General features: G+C 44.2%; 1 protein-coding gene across 2 annotated transcripts in view; it reads left to right on the top strand.

Annotated features, from left to right (window-relative positions):
- The window catches only part of pde3a (phosphodiesterase 3A, cGMP-inhibited), a 457973-nt gene extending 446466 nt beyond the window's left edge, over positions 1–11507 (top strand). For both annotated transcript variants that reach the window (XM_072562234.1, XM_072562235.1), the window contains one exon: positions 10431–11507. In XM_072562234.1, the coding sequence (XP_072418335.1) occupies positions 10431–10714 (284 nt within the window). In that variant the 3' untranslated portion in view covers positions 10715–11507. The remainder of the gene's footprint in view (positions 1–10430) is intronic.
- Positions 11508–15698: the final 4191 nt, after the last annotated feature.

The raw sequence follows: 15698 nt of genomic DNA on the forward strand, positions 1-15698 counted from the left end.
GGTGGGGTCCATTTGGAGGTCGCCTAGATTGAATTCCCTACAGTGTGGAAACAGGCCCTTTGGCCCAACAAGTCCACACTGACCCTCCAAAGAGTAACCACCCTGACCCATTTCCGTCTGACTAATGCACTTAACACAATGGGCAATTTAGCATGGCCAATTCACCTGACCTGCACATCTTTGGACTGTGGGAGGAAACCCATGCAGACACGGGGAGAACGTGCAAACTCCACACAGACAGTCACCCAAGGCTGGAATTGAACCCAGGACCTTGGTGTTGTGAGCCACCGTGCCGCCCACGGTAGTGTTGTAGAACATAGACCTCGGGGTTCAGATACATGATTTTTTAAAATTTGCATCACACATAGGCAGTGGTTAATATGTTTAACACACTTGCCTTCATTGCTCAGATCTTTGAGTCTCGGAGTTGGGATGCTATGTTGAGGTTGTACAGAATGTTGCTGAAGTCTCTTCTGGAGTACTATGTCCGGTTCTGGTCCCCCTATTATAGGAAGGATGTTATTAAGCTGGAGAGGGTTCAGAAATGATTTACCAGGATGCTTCCAGGAATGGAGGAATTAAATTATAAAAATAGGCTGGGACTTTTTCCACTGGAGAATGGAGGTTGTGGGGTGATGTTATAGAGGTTTAAGAAATCATAAGGGGCATGGATAAGGTGAGTAGCAACAGTCTTTTCCTCAGGGTAGGGACTTCAAAACTAGGGCGCATTGTTTAAGGTGAGAGGAGAAAGATTTATAAAGGGCATGGGAGCAACTTTTTTTACACAGAGAGCGGTTTATGTGTGGAATGAACTGCCAGAGAATGTGGTGATGCAGGTACATTTGCAACATTTAAAAGACATTTGGATAAGTTCATGAATAGGAAAGATTTGGATGGAATAGAGTCGGTGTGGACTGGTTGGACTGAAGGGTCTGTTTTCGTGCTGTATGACTGTAGCACATTTGATACTCTTTCTCTGTCAGCAATTGGTATCATTTGTGTGATTGCACATTCGTCTCTGGAACTTGAACTGGCACATTCAATAGCTCAGGATTTCTACTGTACTGTGTGAAACTAAACAAAAAAAAACCTGGCAGCTGCAAAGCACCTTCTCCTTGGGTATCAACATGCTCCACATACAGAGAGAGTGATCAAACTGTGAAACTTGTTACTACATGGAGTGGTTGGAGCAAAGAATAGGTGCATTTAAGGAAAAGCTAGATCAGTACATGGGGGAGAAATTAGTTATAATTGGAAGGGAAGGAGTTCGTAGTTAGTTCAGAAGTTAGTTAATTGAGTGCAAGAAATTAAACTGGGACGATGACCTTGAACAAGCAAACATCAATTTTGATTTGTTGAGCTAAATGGCCTATTTCTAAACTGTAAAACTCAACATGATTCGACACAGGGTGATATTTGTTCACATGCAGTGATGGCTTTTACCTATAGGAGATTGGGAAGTGACTTTGCTGCCACCTAGACCCTAAACACTAGATAAATTTCCAGTCAGTTCATGTCACAAAGCTATTTGCCATTCAGATTAATTTCTTCAAGGAACCTGGAACTTGATAAGATCAAAGTAGATTTCCTGTTGTTGCCTCCAGCCTTTCACATGGAAATGCAATAGTTCATTCTTTGTGAGAAACATTGGATTAGAGATAACCTTGGTGTTGAATCTTATTCATACTTCTGGCTGAAATGTGTATTGGTTTTCAATTCTTCTGCACTTTCAGTTTTATTATATAAAATCATCATCACTATAGTTAGTACTGGCATCAAGAAATCATTATCCTTGACTCCAAATTCTAGAGCTTTAAAATCACTGCAAGAGTGCATCTACTACTTTAAAGAAATACCCTTTGTCTGCACAAAGCCTATCCTGTCCAATATCACTGATCAATCTGCAAAAATATTCATGCCTTCTATCAGTATCCACCAACAAGCCCATCAGAATGGAACACTTAACCAAGTTCCAGTCCAGTGCATCACCCCTGCACTTGCTGACCTACCCTGGGTCTTTGATCCAGGTATGTCAAGATTGCTCTATGAAGTTAACAGAGATCCCAAAGGTTGGTCATCCTAACCAGCACTGTGTTTCGGAAGGCCCAAAGAGTCCGTAATTAGCAGCTATAGGTTTAGACTAAGGAGATGGAAGATTCCGAGGGAACTTGAAGGGAAACCTTTTCATCCACAGACTGCTGGGAATCTGGAACTCATTGCCCAAAAGGATGGTGGGAGACAGCAACAGTCAACAATTTAAAAAGTACTTGGATATCCATTTGAAGTGCTGTAACCTCTACAGCTACAGACCATGAACTAGAAAGTAGGATTTAGGGTGGATGTTCATCTGTCATTTGGCATAATAGGCCAGTTTCTAATGCTGTAAATTTCTAGGTGTCTACTTCTGCACTCCTCCAGATCTGGCCTCTTGAATAATCTAGTTTTTCATCTGTCCATCATTGCTAGCGATGCTTTCTACTGTTTAGGATTTAAGATCAGGAATTCCACCGCTAAACCTCTCCACTGCTCTGTATCTCCGCCCACTTCATAAATTTAGTTAAAACATGTTCTGCAACCAAGCATTGACCACCTGCCCTCATGACATTCTGAGAAGACCTTGACAAAAAGCTAGCCAATTAAGACTGGGCATCTATGAGATGCCATGGGCCATCAGCAGCCAATGTTGCAATTTATAACCTTTTAACCCAGCATATCCCCCACCCTACCATTACCACCACGCAGGGAATTAACCGTGGTTCAGTGCACAGTGCAGGAGGGCATGCCAGGAACAGCACCAGGCACACGTGAGATTGAGGTGTCAACCTGATGAAGCTACAACATAGGACTACTTCAATGCGATGCAGCATGCAATAGAAAAAGCTAAGCAATCTCACAAACCAACAGTAAGCTCTGCAATCTTGAATAGTGGTGGACAATTAAACAAATAAATGGAAGGGAGAGTTTCCACCAATATCCCTAACCTCAATGCAGAGGGAGTCCAGCACATCATTGCCAAAGCCAAGGCTGTTGTGTTTGCAACAGTCTTCAGCCAGAAGTACTGAGTGGATGATCCATCTCAACCACAGATGCCACCCTTCAATCAATTTAATTCAATCCATGTGATATCAAGAACCAGCTGAAGTCATTACAATGGCTGTGGGCCCTGACAACATTCTGGCAATAATACTGAAGACTCATGTACCAGAACTAGTCACACACTTAGCCAAGCTGCTCCAGTGTAGCTACAACATTGGCATCTACCCAACAATATGGAAAATTACCTGGATATGCCCTGTACACAAGAAAGGGGCAAATCAATTCAACCTGGTAAGTTACAGCACCATCAGTCTACTTCTAGAGGGAGATGTGAGAGACACTTCCCTTGACACGAATGCAGTATTTGGCCGAGTGTGACATCGACAAGCCCCTGGTGAAATTGGAATCAATGGGAATCGAGCATAAAAAACTCTCTGCTGGTTGGAGTCATATTTGCCACAAAGGGAAGATGGTCGTGGTTATAGAGTCATAGAGATGTACAGCATGGAAACAGACCCTTCAGTCCAACCTGTCCATGCCGACTAGATATCCCAATCCAATCTAGTCCCACCTGCCAGCACCCGGCCCATATCCCAGTGTTTGTTGGAGATCAGTCATCTCAGCTCCAGGACATCTCTGAGGAGTTCCTCACTGAGTATCTTGGGCCCAACCATCCCCAGCTGCTTCATCAATCACTTTTCCTCCATCATAAGGCCAGAAATGGGAACAATACCAATAATTGAATAGTATTCAGTGTTATTCATGACTTCTCAGATATTGAAGTAGTTTAGATTCCCTACAGTGCGGAAACAGGTTCTTCGGCCCAACCAGTCCACACTGACCCTCTGAAGAGTAACCCACCCAGACCCATTTCCCTCTGGCTAATGCACCTAACACTATGGGCAATTTTAGCATAGGCAGTTCACCTGACTTGCACATCTTTGGATTGTGGGAGGAAACCCACACAGACACGGGGAGAATGTGCAAACTCCACTCCGACAGTCACCCGAGGCTGGAATTGATCCTAAGACCCTGGTGCTGTGAGGCAGCAGTGCTAACCTCTGAGCCACCGTGATGCCCCAAAGTACATGAATGCTGGAAATCTGAAACAAACACAGAGAATGCAGGAGAAACTCAGCAGGTCTGGCAGTGCCTGTGTAGAGAGAAACAGAATTAATGTATCACGTCTGATTAGATTCCCTACAGTGTGGAAACAGGCCCTTCGGCCCAACAAGTCCACACCAACCCTCTGAAGAGTAACCCTCCCAGACCCATTTCCCTCTGACTGATGCACCTAACATTATGGGCAATTTTTTGCATGGCCAATTCACCTGCCCTGCACATCTTTGGACTGTGGGAGGAAACCCACGCAGACACTGGGAGAACGTGCAAACTCCACACAGACAGTCACCTGAGGCTGGAATTGAACCTGGGACCAAGGTTCAAATGCAGCAAAACCTGAACAACATCCAATCTTTTTTTTAAAAAAAAAACTATTTTTCTAATCAACCTGTCCAGAGATGGTGTTACACACCTCTGGAGCATGTGTGACTTGAATCCAGGCCTTCAGGTCCAGGGATGGGGATACTACCACTGTGCCACAGGGGAGCTCCAGCATCCAGTCTTTTGCTGATAAGTGACATGTAACATTTGTACTACACGAATTCCCGGGAATGACCATCTCCACCAAAGGTGAATCTCACCATTGCCCATTAATACTCATTGGGATTATCTTTGCTGAATCCTCCATTATCATCATCGTAGGGGTGAGCATTGATCAGAAACTGAACTGGATTAGTCATGTTCATACTGTGTCTACAAGAACAGACCAGATTCTAGGCATTCTGCAGTAACTCATTCCTGATTCCCAAAACCTAGCCGCCTTCTCCAAGACGCAAGGAAAGTGATGGAATACTTGCCTGGATCGGTGCAGCTCCAACTCTCCTAAAGCTTGACATCATCCAGCACAAAGCTGCCCGCTTGATTGGCACCCATATAAGTCCTTCAAGCATTCACTCCATGACTAATGCACACTGGCAGCATTGTGTACCACCTAATAGATGCACTCACTGCAATAATTCACCAAGGCTCCTTCAAGAGTACCTACCAAACCCTTGGCCTCTACTGCCTAGAACGAGGGCAACAGACTCATTGGAGAACCAACACACCAAGTTCCCCTCCAAGTCATTTGCCATCCCGACATAGAACGATATGACTGTTTTGTCTCTGTCACTGGGTCAACATTGCTATTTGCTGTCAGATTTTATTTGATAATTTCCTCTGAAGTACCCTGTAAAATTTTAATCATGTGAAAGGCACTGTAAGAAGGCGAGTTATAGATGTTCTGGTAACCAACTTCATTAGTCAAACATTGACGACATCAAGACTTTGACCTGGCCCAAACTCAGTACTCTCACCACCTACTCCATCGTTCTCTTCAGCCACTGTCACAAATGCATTGTTAACCGCAGCCTCCAACCTGAATTATATAGTTTCTACAGTGTGGAAGCAGGCAATTTGGCCCCTCGAGTCCACACTAACCCTTTGAAGAGCGTCCTACCCTACCCCAGCCATCCCAAACATATCTCTGTTACCCTGCGTTCCCTGTCACTAACCTGCCTAGCCTGCACATCTCTGGACAGTACGGGCAATTTGGCATGGCCAATCCACCTAACCTGTATATCTTTGGACAGTGGAAGGAAACCGAAACACCTGGAGGAAACCCATGCAGACAAGGGGAGAATGTGCCAACTCCACACAGAGAGTCACCCGGGGTTGGAATCCAACTCAGGTCCCTGGCACTGTGAGGCAGCAGTGCTAAATATTGAGTCACCGTGCCACACTGTGAGACATTGAAGCTTCTGAGGCTATACCCTTTCCGTCATCATGCTTTTCAGTTCGAGTGTTTGTAAGTTCTTTTACAAATTTAGCACTAGCTCCTTGCTTTGATATTCTGTGGGGGTGCAGTGAGGCTAAGATGCAGAACAGGCAAAATAGCTCATTGATCTCAAATCTACTGACATCAACGGAGCTAAATAACAAGTGGGTAATGGACTGAGTTAATTCCACACTCTCTGTGCCCCGGTCTAAATTTAATTCAATTCCCATCAACTCAAGATGCACAACCAAAGATGCTATCTCTTTTTTTTCATTGGTTTAAGCATTTTCTTCTGTCTTCCTTAATGACGCATCTACATATTGGAAATACCACAGCATACAAGGCTACAGGTCAAGTCCTGGGAAAGATGGGTGTTTAATGACTGGCATGGCCTGAAGGGGCTGTTTCTGTGCTGTAAAAACTCTTGTGACTCGAAATCACTCTGTGCCACTCTTCAATATGCATTGTTCAATTTGATACAGGGGATTGTGTGTGATACACCTGCATGTGGTAATGGGGGGAGAGAGACTATGTTCTACCTTTACTGATCTTATCACAGCGTTGTAAATGCCTGTAAAACTTCAACATTTCATGCAGCAGGATTTATTAAGCAGCTGCTGGTAACAATTATTGACTAATGTTCCCCAGAAATAAAATATAAACTCAAACACCTCCCTACAGTCAGTGGCCCATAGCACTGTCAGCAAATATATAGCCACAGTCAGCAGTCTTGTTTATTGCAATGTTGGTGCCACAAAACACAAATCTTATCCAATCCATAAATTAATCCCTTTGTATTAGGTTCCATGATTGGCATCTGTCTTATGTCCCTTGATCTACTTTATGGCCTGACTTAACTGTCTTTTACTCATTTGCCATCTATTTCTGCGTGAGTTCTAATTAATCACCTCTTGAATTTTCTCTAGCTGTCAGTAAAATGAACTTTTCCATGAGTGAATGACATCATTTGACATTTAAAATTCTGGCTTGCTCTGACATTTTGTGCCTGAATGTCAGTTTGTATAGGTGGGGCAGGCAAGACAGATGGAAAGATAAACGCTATTTTAGTGAGCAACGTCCCCTTCAGCTTTTCTTCCTCGTTTGTTGAATTATGCGGTACACTCTTCAAAGGAATATTGTATTCAAGTTAACAGCATAGAAATTTGTTCTTGGGATGGAGCGTCATCAGCAAGATTAGAAATTGTTGGCTATCCCTAAGTGCCCTTGGAAAGGTGATGGTCTCCAACGCCACCATGGATTGGAGGAATCCAACTTTGTTAGTTCTAACTTTAAATGCATAGTATCCACTGGTATAGCACACTATGCATTGTCATATCGGTATGCGAGACAGTGTTAACTGGATCCAAGCTTGGAGGTGAATTATTAGCAAAAACAGAGTTTGTTTATTTATTTATAATCAAAGTCTCCCAGCTCTTTCTCGCCAATTCCCCCCACCACCAAAAATAAAATCAGTTCCACTTGGACATTGTAGGACTAGGTAAGGAGTCGCGAATTGGCAACCCTCTTTTCAAATTTCTCAGTTGCCTTGACAAAAATGTGTATTTTTTTTAGCATGAACCTATACCTGTCTCTCACAAAAAGAATAGTAATCCCCCTGTTTACTGTATCTGGGGAGAGACAATAACATGGTTCTCTTGAGTTAAAAGAAATAACAGTTTTATCCTGTACTCACTCTGAGATGTGACATCATGCAAACACAAGTATGAAGTTAAAGAGGAATACGTTTTATGTATGTCAGTGTTTGGTCCCCTTGCTGAAACTATTTCAATCCATGAAAGCCCCAGTATTAACCTCAGAACTCAAAAATCGATTATCCATATTTTATCACTATCATTTGCTATCCATATGACAATTAATTAACACCATCTTTTTTTCTCTTTCAACCTTAACGACTTGGTGTTGACGCAAGGTGTGTCCGATTTAACAAGCAGGGGCTTGAGATTTCAACTACACCTTCAGGGAAAGGCCAGGCACTCCTCCACAGGATGTGAGAGGAAATTAATGGATTGGTTTCACCAGTTCCCCTTCAGCCTTGTCCTATGGCAACATTGGCAGAGGGCCCGGGTACACACTGTGGACTAGTCAGGAACCATTGAGACCAAATAAAAGGGGAGAAGATAACTTTTTATATAAAAAAGACTTGAAGAAAATGTTTGTGTGTGACCCAGCAGTAAAAATGGCACCATTGTTATGGAAAATTATTCCAATGTCCTGGATATGGCATTATCAACAATAAGGGGGAGGCATTGGCTTAGTGGTAACATTGCTGGACTGTTTAATCCAGAGACCAAGGTAATGTTCCAGGGACCCAGGTTTGAATTCCACCACAACAGAATCCGAATTCAATAAGTATCTGGAATTAGGAGTCCAGTGATGACTGTGAATCCATTGTTGATTTTTGGAAAAAAAAACCATCTGGTTCACTAATATCCTTTCAGGAGGGAAACAGCCATCCTTACCTGGTCTGGCCTACCTGTGACTCCAGACCCACAGCAATGCCACTGAGTTTTAACTGTCCTCTGGTCAATTAGGGATGGACAGTAAATCCTGCCTAACCGGTAATGCTCTCATCCCATGAATGAGTAATTATTTTAAAAAAGGTAAAGTTGCCATGGACCAAGCCAACCACAGAACTGCTGTATTGATTGAGAAAGAGATAACTGATGGTGGTTGACCACAGCCCAGGTGAGGTTGAGAAGGTGATTTCTTCATGGTAGCCTTAGCCAATGTGGGAATATCAACATCAATAGTTATCTTGAATTAATGTTCTTGAAATCACAATGTTTTTGTGTCATTTTCAAAAGGCATTAAATCCCATTATAAATGGGACAAGTTACCATTAAGATGTTACATTTCATACATGATTTGGAGATGCCGGTGTTGGACTGGGGTGTACAAAGTTAAAAATCACACAACACCAGGTTATAGTCCAACAGGTTTAATTGGAAGTACACTAGCTTTCGGAGCGACGCCCACAGGTGATAGTGGAGGGCTTGATCGTAACACAGAATTTATAGCAAAAATTTATAGTGTGATGTAACTGAAATTATACATTGAAAAATTGATTGTTAAGCCTTTCATTTATCTCTGTTATCTCACTTTTTAGATTAGAATCAATCTAAACATCAGGTCATAGACAGAGAACACAGGGGGCTAACACCTTCAACATATTGTCTAGCTATCACCATTGTTAACAGCTAACCCGAGAATGCAACTTTAAAAAAAAGATTTCGTGATTTACACATGAAAAAAGTGAAACTAACACTGTATTCTAACAGATGAAAGGCTTAACAGACAATCAATTTTTCAATGTATAATTTCAGTTACATCACACTGCAAATTTTTGCTATAAATTCTGTGTTACGATCGAGCCCTCCACAATCACCTGATGAAGGAGCGTCGCTCTGAAAGCTAGTGTGCTTCCAATTAAACCTGTTGGACTATAACCTGGTGTTGTGTGATTTTTAACATTTCATACAGGTTTCAAAGAGGTGTAGAATCCCCTACAGTGTAGAAAGAGGCCCTTTGGCCCAACAAGTCCATGCTGACCCTCTGAAGTGTAACCATCCAGACTCATTCCCCTACCCTGTTATCCTCCATTTACCCCTGACTAATGAACCTAACCTACACATCCCTGAACACTGTGGGCCATTTAACATGACCAGTTCACATAAACTGCACATCTTCGGGCTGTCGGAGGACACCAGAGGAAACACATGCAGACACGGGGAGAATGTGCAAATTCCACACAGACAGTCCCCCAAGGCTGGAACCTTGGTCACTTTGCTGTGAGGCAGCAGTGCTAACCACTGAGCTACTATGCCACCTTTGAAACTAATGAATTGAAATACAATTTCACATTGTATTTGACCAAATGTATATGCTATGCATATTTTGCTAGGTAAGTGCAACAGTCAATCCTTTGATGTTCAGTTTCTACTGCTTGTAGTAGATGATTGGAATTAATGTGATTTTCCCACTGATGCCATGCACGATAAAACCAAAATCCAAAGTAACCAGCAATTTTTTTTTAAATTTGCACTTGGCAGTACTTCTCCCAGTTATGAGCAGTTGCATCCAGAATTTCATCATTAAAGTAGTCACACTTTAACTAACTTCACCAGCTGATTGATGTTTGATCTATTCTACCTGAAATTGGCAAGTTTTATTGAATTGCCTAAAATAGTCAATGTACTTATTAGACTCTAAGTGGAGCCTTTTTAATTGCTGCCACATCATAGCAACCGGTCAACAGCATGTTCTTCATATTGAAGGCAGCCTGTGATGAGCATGGACAATGTAAAGACAGTGGAGACTGTACTTGAGAAAGGTTGCTTTGTTGTACAACGTGTCATTGACAAAAAAAACTGGAAAATGCCATTCAAGAATTACTAGTTTGTAGGGACTTCCATTGACCTGCAATTGTTGCTCACATATATCACCTTATATAAGTGAGATACAAACTAATTTATCTCTTTCAACTCTTGCCCAACAGTGGGAGAGGGATGTAGGAAACGAAGAAAGGTCTTCTGCCAGATTACGCAGCACCTGATGGAAAACCATGAAATGTGGAAGAAGGTAATTGAAGAGGAACAGAGGAAAGCAGAGCTCGAACAGCAAGACCAGTCCTCCCTGCATCAAAGCTCAGAGACAATCCAAGCAATTACTGAGGAAGAGGAGGAGAAGAATAATGAAGAATCAGAAGGGACATCAGAGACGCAAATTAGTTTGAATCCAAACACAACCAATGAGACATTAGGAGATGATAAAAATGACTGAATTGTGCATCAATGTTTTTTATTCTGTTCCAGCACAAGACTTTGACACAATACTGTAGATGTTTAGGACAATGTGCCTCCAGCTGTGATGGTGTAAAGTTGCTATGAAGGAGAAGAACAGGACTAAAGAAACCTCACCAAGGAAGCTTCTGAATTGCACCACTGGCTGAATTAGACTTTGAACACTCAATGGTTATCCAGTAGGACTATGGTGTACTTCTTCATCGACATATCTTGTTTAACAACACACGCATCTGTAAAAGGAAAACACACTGACTTGTTGTCCGACCACAGTGGCCGTCAAAATGAAGGAAGACGTACTTCTAAAGCAAATACGTCGCAGAAAATGCTGCGGTACTCAGTCTGTAGCTTTTGCTCTATTTTGAGTGAAAGTTGAAAGCTTTATCAGAGTTATGATATGGCCTGCCAATATCTTTTGTGTACATAACCTTGTAGCTCACCAGCTTTGTATAAGCAATCTCTGTGTAGTTGTAGTACTTGTACATTGCGAAAATGGACATGAACAAATGTTTTAGAAAAAGACTGGCAGACATATGGAGGGCCATTTCACTTTATAAAAGGTACATGCTACAAGCCAAACTCCTAGTTAAGGATTTATATCCATTTTGAATATTTTTATTGTTTATTTACATTCAATGATAATTACTTGCAAAAGATAACAATTTATTGTAGATATAAAGAACATTTTCTATTGGCTTTTGTAAATAGCAAGCTCTCAAACCAATTTTGTGATTTTGTAAAGATGGTTATGAAAATATCACATTTGAAAAATTCTTATTGTACTGACATGACTTAGTACATTCTTATATTATGCCAGCATAATTTAGTACATGCAAGTTGAGGTACGTACTGAACTTTAAAAGATGATCATTATTCAGATTATATTCGCATTGACCCTTAAGATACTGTTTACTGCTGATGGTACTGAGTTGATTTGCAATAGAATTACAGTACAGCCTGAGACTTCCTGAGGGCCCACTCTCTGTGCACCTTAGATATTGTGTGATAGTTGGTGCTGTGAATTACAGTACTATTCCCTTTTACTATTTGAGTCCATCTAGGAATGAGCTGTTGGACAGTCTAACACAGCATCGGTTTATGTTGAAGTTATTCGGTCTGTCTCCACACCTTGCATGAGTTGTTTGAAAACCTGATATTTACTGAGCTAAGAGTTCCCCTTTCTTCAATCCTGATTATCATTTCATATTTTTCATTCTTTATTTGGGTCAAAGACAGTATTCCCACGATGAGGTTTGATGGATCGAAAAACCTGTGTGCACTTCTAATAAAATACTCCGGCCCATAGGTAAAACTATAATGCTATACAATACGTTGTGGGTTCATGTTGAATTCGCGAACATTGCCTTTTGCTGAGGTTAGGCAGGACTGAAGAATTGTGTTTTAATACACAAAGTGTAATCTTAACACCCCCCCCCCCCCCCCATTTCATTTCAGAACTGTTGATGTTTGAGTCAAGTTAACATTTTAATATTCATGAGCTCCACCTCCCAGCAGTGACCCCTGAAAGGTCTGTTCCTGTGCTGTGCTGTTCAATATTCTATGTTCAAAACTGAGCTTGATTGATTTTGCTTAGGCAGGGAAGGGTTAGAAAATCAAGGAAGAGAGATGGAGTTAAGATATCAATGAGCTATGATCTGTTTGAATGTTGGAAGAGGCTCCACCTGATGAATGTTGTCCCCATGTTCCTAAGACCTTAATGTTCATTTCAACTCTGGGGCTGAACCTTACCATTTGTGGCTAAGTGGGAGTCACGATGTGTTTGGCGCAATGAGTCTTGCGTTGAGACTGAGTTCATTTGCTCACCATGTCTTGCCAGATTCACCACATTAGTCGCAGCTGGAGCCCTCGCAATGAGACTCACGTCCTAACTCTGTCCCAGCTTACCTTGTGCCGTTCACAGAGGGACGTATCACTCACAGAGGACCTCCACAAGAGCAGCATCCCTTGGGGCCACGTCATCTTCAAAGCCCATTGCACACTAGTAGGCGTGCTGCCATTTACATAGCCTGCTCCTCGGCTGTGTTAGGCATCAGGCAGAGGAGGAGATGCTCACACGTTGGCTTCTTGGAGAGGGACATGGAGGCACTTTTGGATGGGGTAGTGGAGCGAAGAGGAGTCCTCGTCCCAGAGGACTGGCAGGAGTGGACACATCACCACACTATATCAGCCTGGTGGGAGATCACCACACAGGTCAGTGCCATCTCCAGGATGAGGCAGACTGGACATCAGTGCAGGAAGAAGGTCAGTGATTTCCTCCGCTCTGCCAGAGTAAGTGTAATACTCGGCCCTCTGCTGCCTCACACCTCACTGTGCACCAACCTCCCAGCAAAGCTGTGACACCCCTTCTGTTGCGTGAAACCCCTTCCCTCACTCTCTGTTGTTACCTCCCCATCCTTCTATATGACTAAACCCCCCTCCTCAGGTCCGGTATGCTGCCTGCCCACTCTCTCAGAACACCTCACCAATGTGTGCCATCCCTTACAGCCGTACCACACACATGTGCCTTACTCATTTGGCCCCTGCATGCTATTACAGGCGAAGGCATCCCATAATACGTCAGAATGATGTCAGAATGTGAGTGGCATGAGGGGCTGTGTTGGACATCTGTGTCCTCAAACATACCCCCACCCCCCACAACTGCCACCACTCTGACCAGAGAAGACATGGACTGCTCCTGGGGGTGTGGGGGGGGGGGGGGAATGTGGAGACATCAATCTCCTGACAGCTGGGCAAGTGACATTAGTCTTCCCCCATTAACCAGGTGTCAGATACCATTCCAGACCACTGGCTGGGAAGCCTTGTGCCTTACAGGTGCCCACAAAGAGACAGCTTGGTGCCAAGAGGTGCCCAACCAGAGCAAAGGGATCTCTTCCTGGAGCCTGCACAGGTTCCATCCAGGAGAGTGCAGATATGACCAGATTCTCCACCACCTCCTCCAACTACACCTCCAACTGCACCTCCAACTACACCACCTCTGCCAACTACACCATCTGTACCACCTCCTCCAACTACACCACCATCTGTACCAACTCCTCCAACTACACCCCCAACTGCACCACTGCCTCCAACTACACCCTCATCTGTACCACCTCTTCCAAGTACACCCCATCTGTACCACCTCCTCCAACTACACCTCCATCTGTACCACCTCCTCCGACTGTACCTCCATCTGTACCACCTCCTCCAGCAATACATCCATCTGTACCACGTCCTCCAACTAAACCCCCATCTGCACCACCACCTCCAACTACACCTCAAACTGCACCACCTCCTCCAGCTACACCCCCATCTGTACCACCTCCTCGATCTACATCTCCATCTGTACACCTCCTCCAACTATACATACATTTGTACCACCTCAGTCAACTACACCTCCATCTGTACCACCTCTTCTGACTACACCTCCATCTGTACCACCTCCTCCAAATACACCCCCATCTGCACCACCTCCTCCAACTACACCTCCATCTGTACCACCTCCTTTGACTACACCTCCATCTGTACCACTTCCTCCGATTACACCTCTCCTGCACCAGTTCCTCCATCTACACCTCAAACTGCACCACCTCCTCCATCTACATCTCCATCTGTACACCTCCTCCAACTATACGTACATTTGTACCACCTCCGTCAACTACACCGCCATCTGTACCATCTCCTCCGATTACATCTCCACTGCACCACCTCCTCCAACTAGACCCCCATTTGTACCACCTCCTCCAACTACACCCCCATCTGAACCACCTCCTCCAACTACACCTCAAACTGCACTTCCTCCTCCAACTACACCCCCAACTGTACCACCTCCTCCAACTACACCCCCATCTGTACCACCTCCTCCAACTACACCTCAAACTGTACCTCCTCCTCCTCCAACTACACCTCCATCTGCACTGCCTCCTCCAACTACACACCCATCTGCACCACCTCCTCCAACTACACATCCATCTGTACCATCTCCTCCAACTACACCTCAAACTGCACCAAATCCTCTAACTACACCCCCATCTGTACCACCTCCTCCAACACCACCTTCATCTGTACCATCCCCTCCGACTACACCCCCATCTGTACCACCTCCTCCGACTACACCCCCATCTGTACCACCTCCTCCGACTACACCCTCATCTGTGCCACCTCCTCCAACTACAACTACAACTGCAGCACCTCCTCTGACTACACCTCCATCTGTCCCATCTCCTCCAGATACACCTCCCACTTCACTACCTCTTCCAACTACACCTCCAATTGCACCACACTCCTCCAACTGCACAAACTCCTTCACCTACACCTCCATCTGTACCACCTCCTCCAACTACAACTCGATCTAGACCATCTCCTCCAACTACACCTCGATCTGTACCATCTCCTCCAACTACACCTTCATCTGTACCACCTCCTCCAACTACACCTCCAACTGCATCACCTCCTCCAACTACACCTCCATCTGTACCACCTCCTCCGACTACACCTCCATCTGTACCACCTCCTCCAACTACAACTCGATCTAGACCATCTCCTCCAACTACACCTCGATCTGTACCATCTCCTCCAACTACACCTTCATCTGTACCACCTCCTCCAACTACACCTCCAACTGCATCACCTCCTCCAACTACACCACCTCCTCCAACTACACCTTCATCTGTACCACCTCCTCCAACTACACCTTCATCTGTACCACCTCCTCCAACTACACCTCCAACTGCACCACCTCCTCCAACTACACCTCCATCTGTACCACCTCCTCCAACTACACCTTCATCTGTACCACCTCCTCCAACTACACCTCCAACTGCACCACCTCCTCCAACTACACCTCCATCTGTACCATCTCCTCCAACTACACCCCCATCTGTACCACCTCCTCCAACTACACCTTCATCTGTACCACCTCCTCCAACTACACCTCCAACTGCACCACCTCCTCCAACTACACCTCC

Source organism: Chiloscyllium punctatum, chromosome 44 (assembly GCF_047496795.1).
Source record: "Chiloscyllium punctatum isolate Juve2018m chromosome 44, sChiPun1.3, whole genome shotgun sequence".
NCBI lineage: Eukaryota > Metazoa > Chordata > Chondrichthyes > Orectolobiformes > Hemiscylliidae > Chiloscyllium > Chiloscyllium punctatum.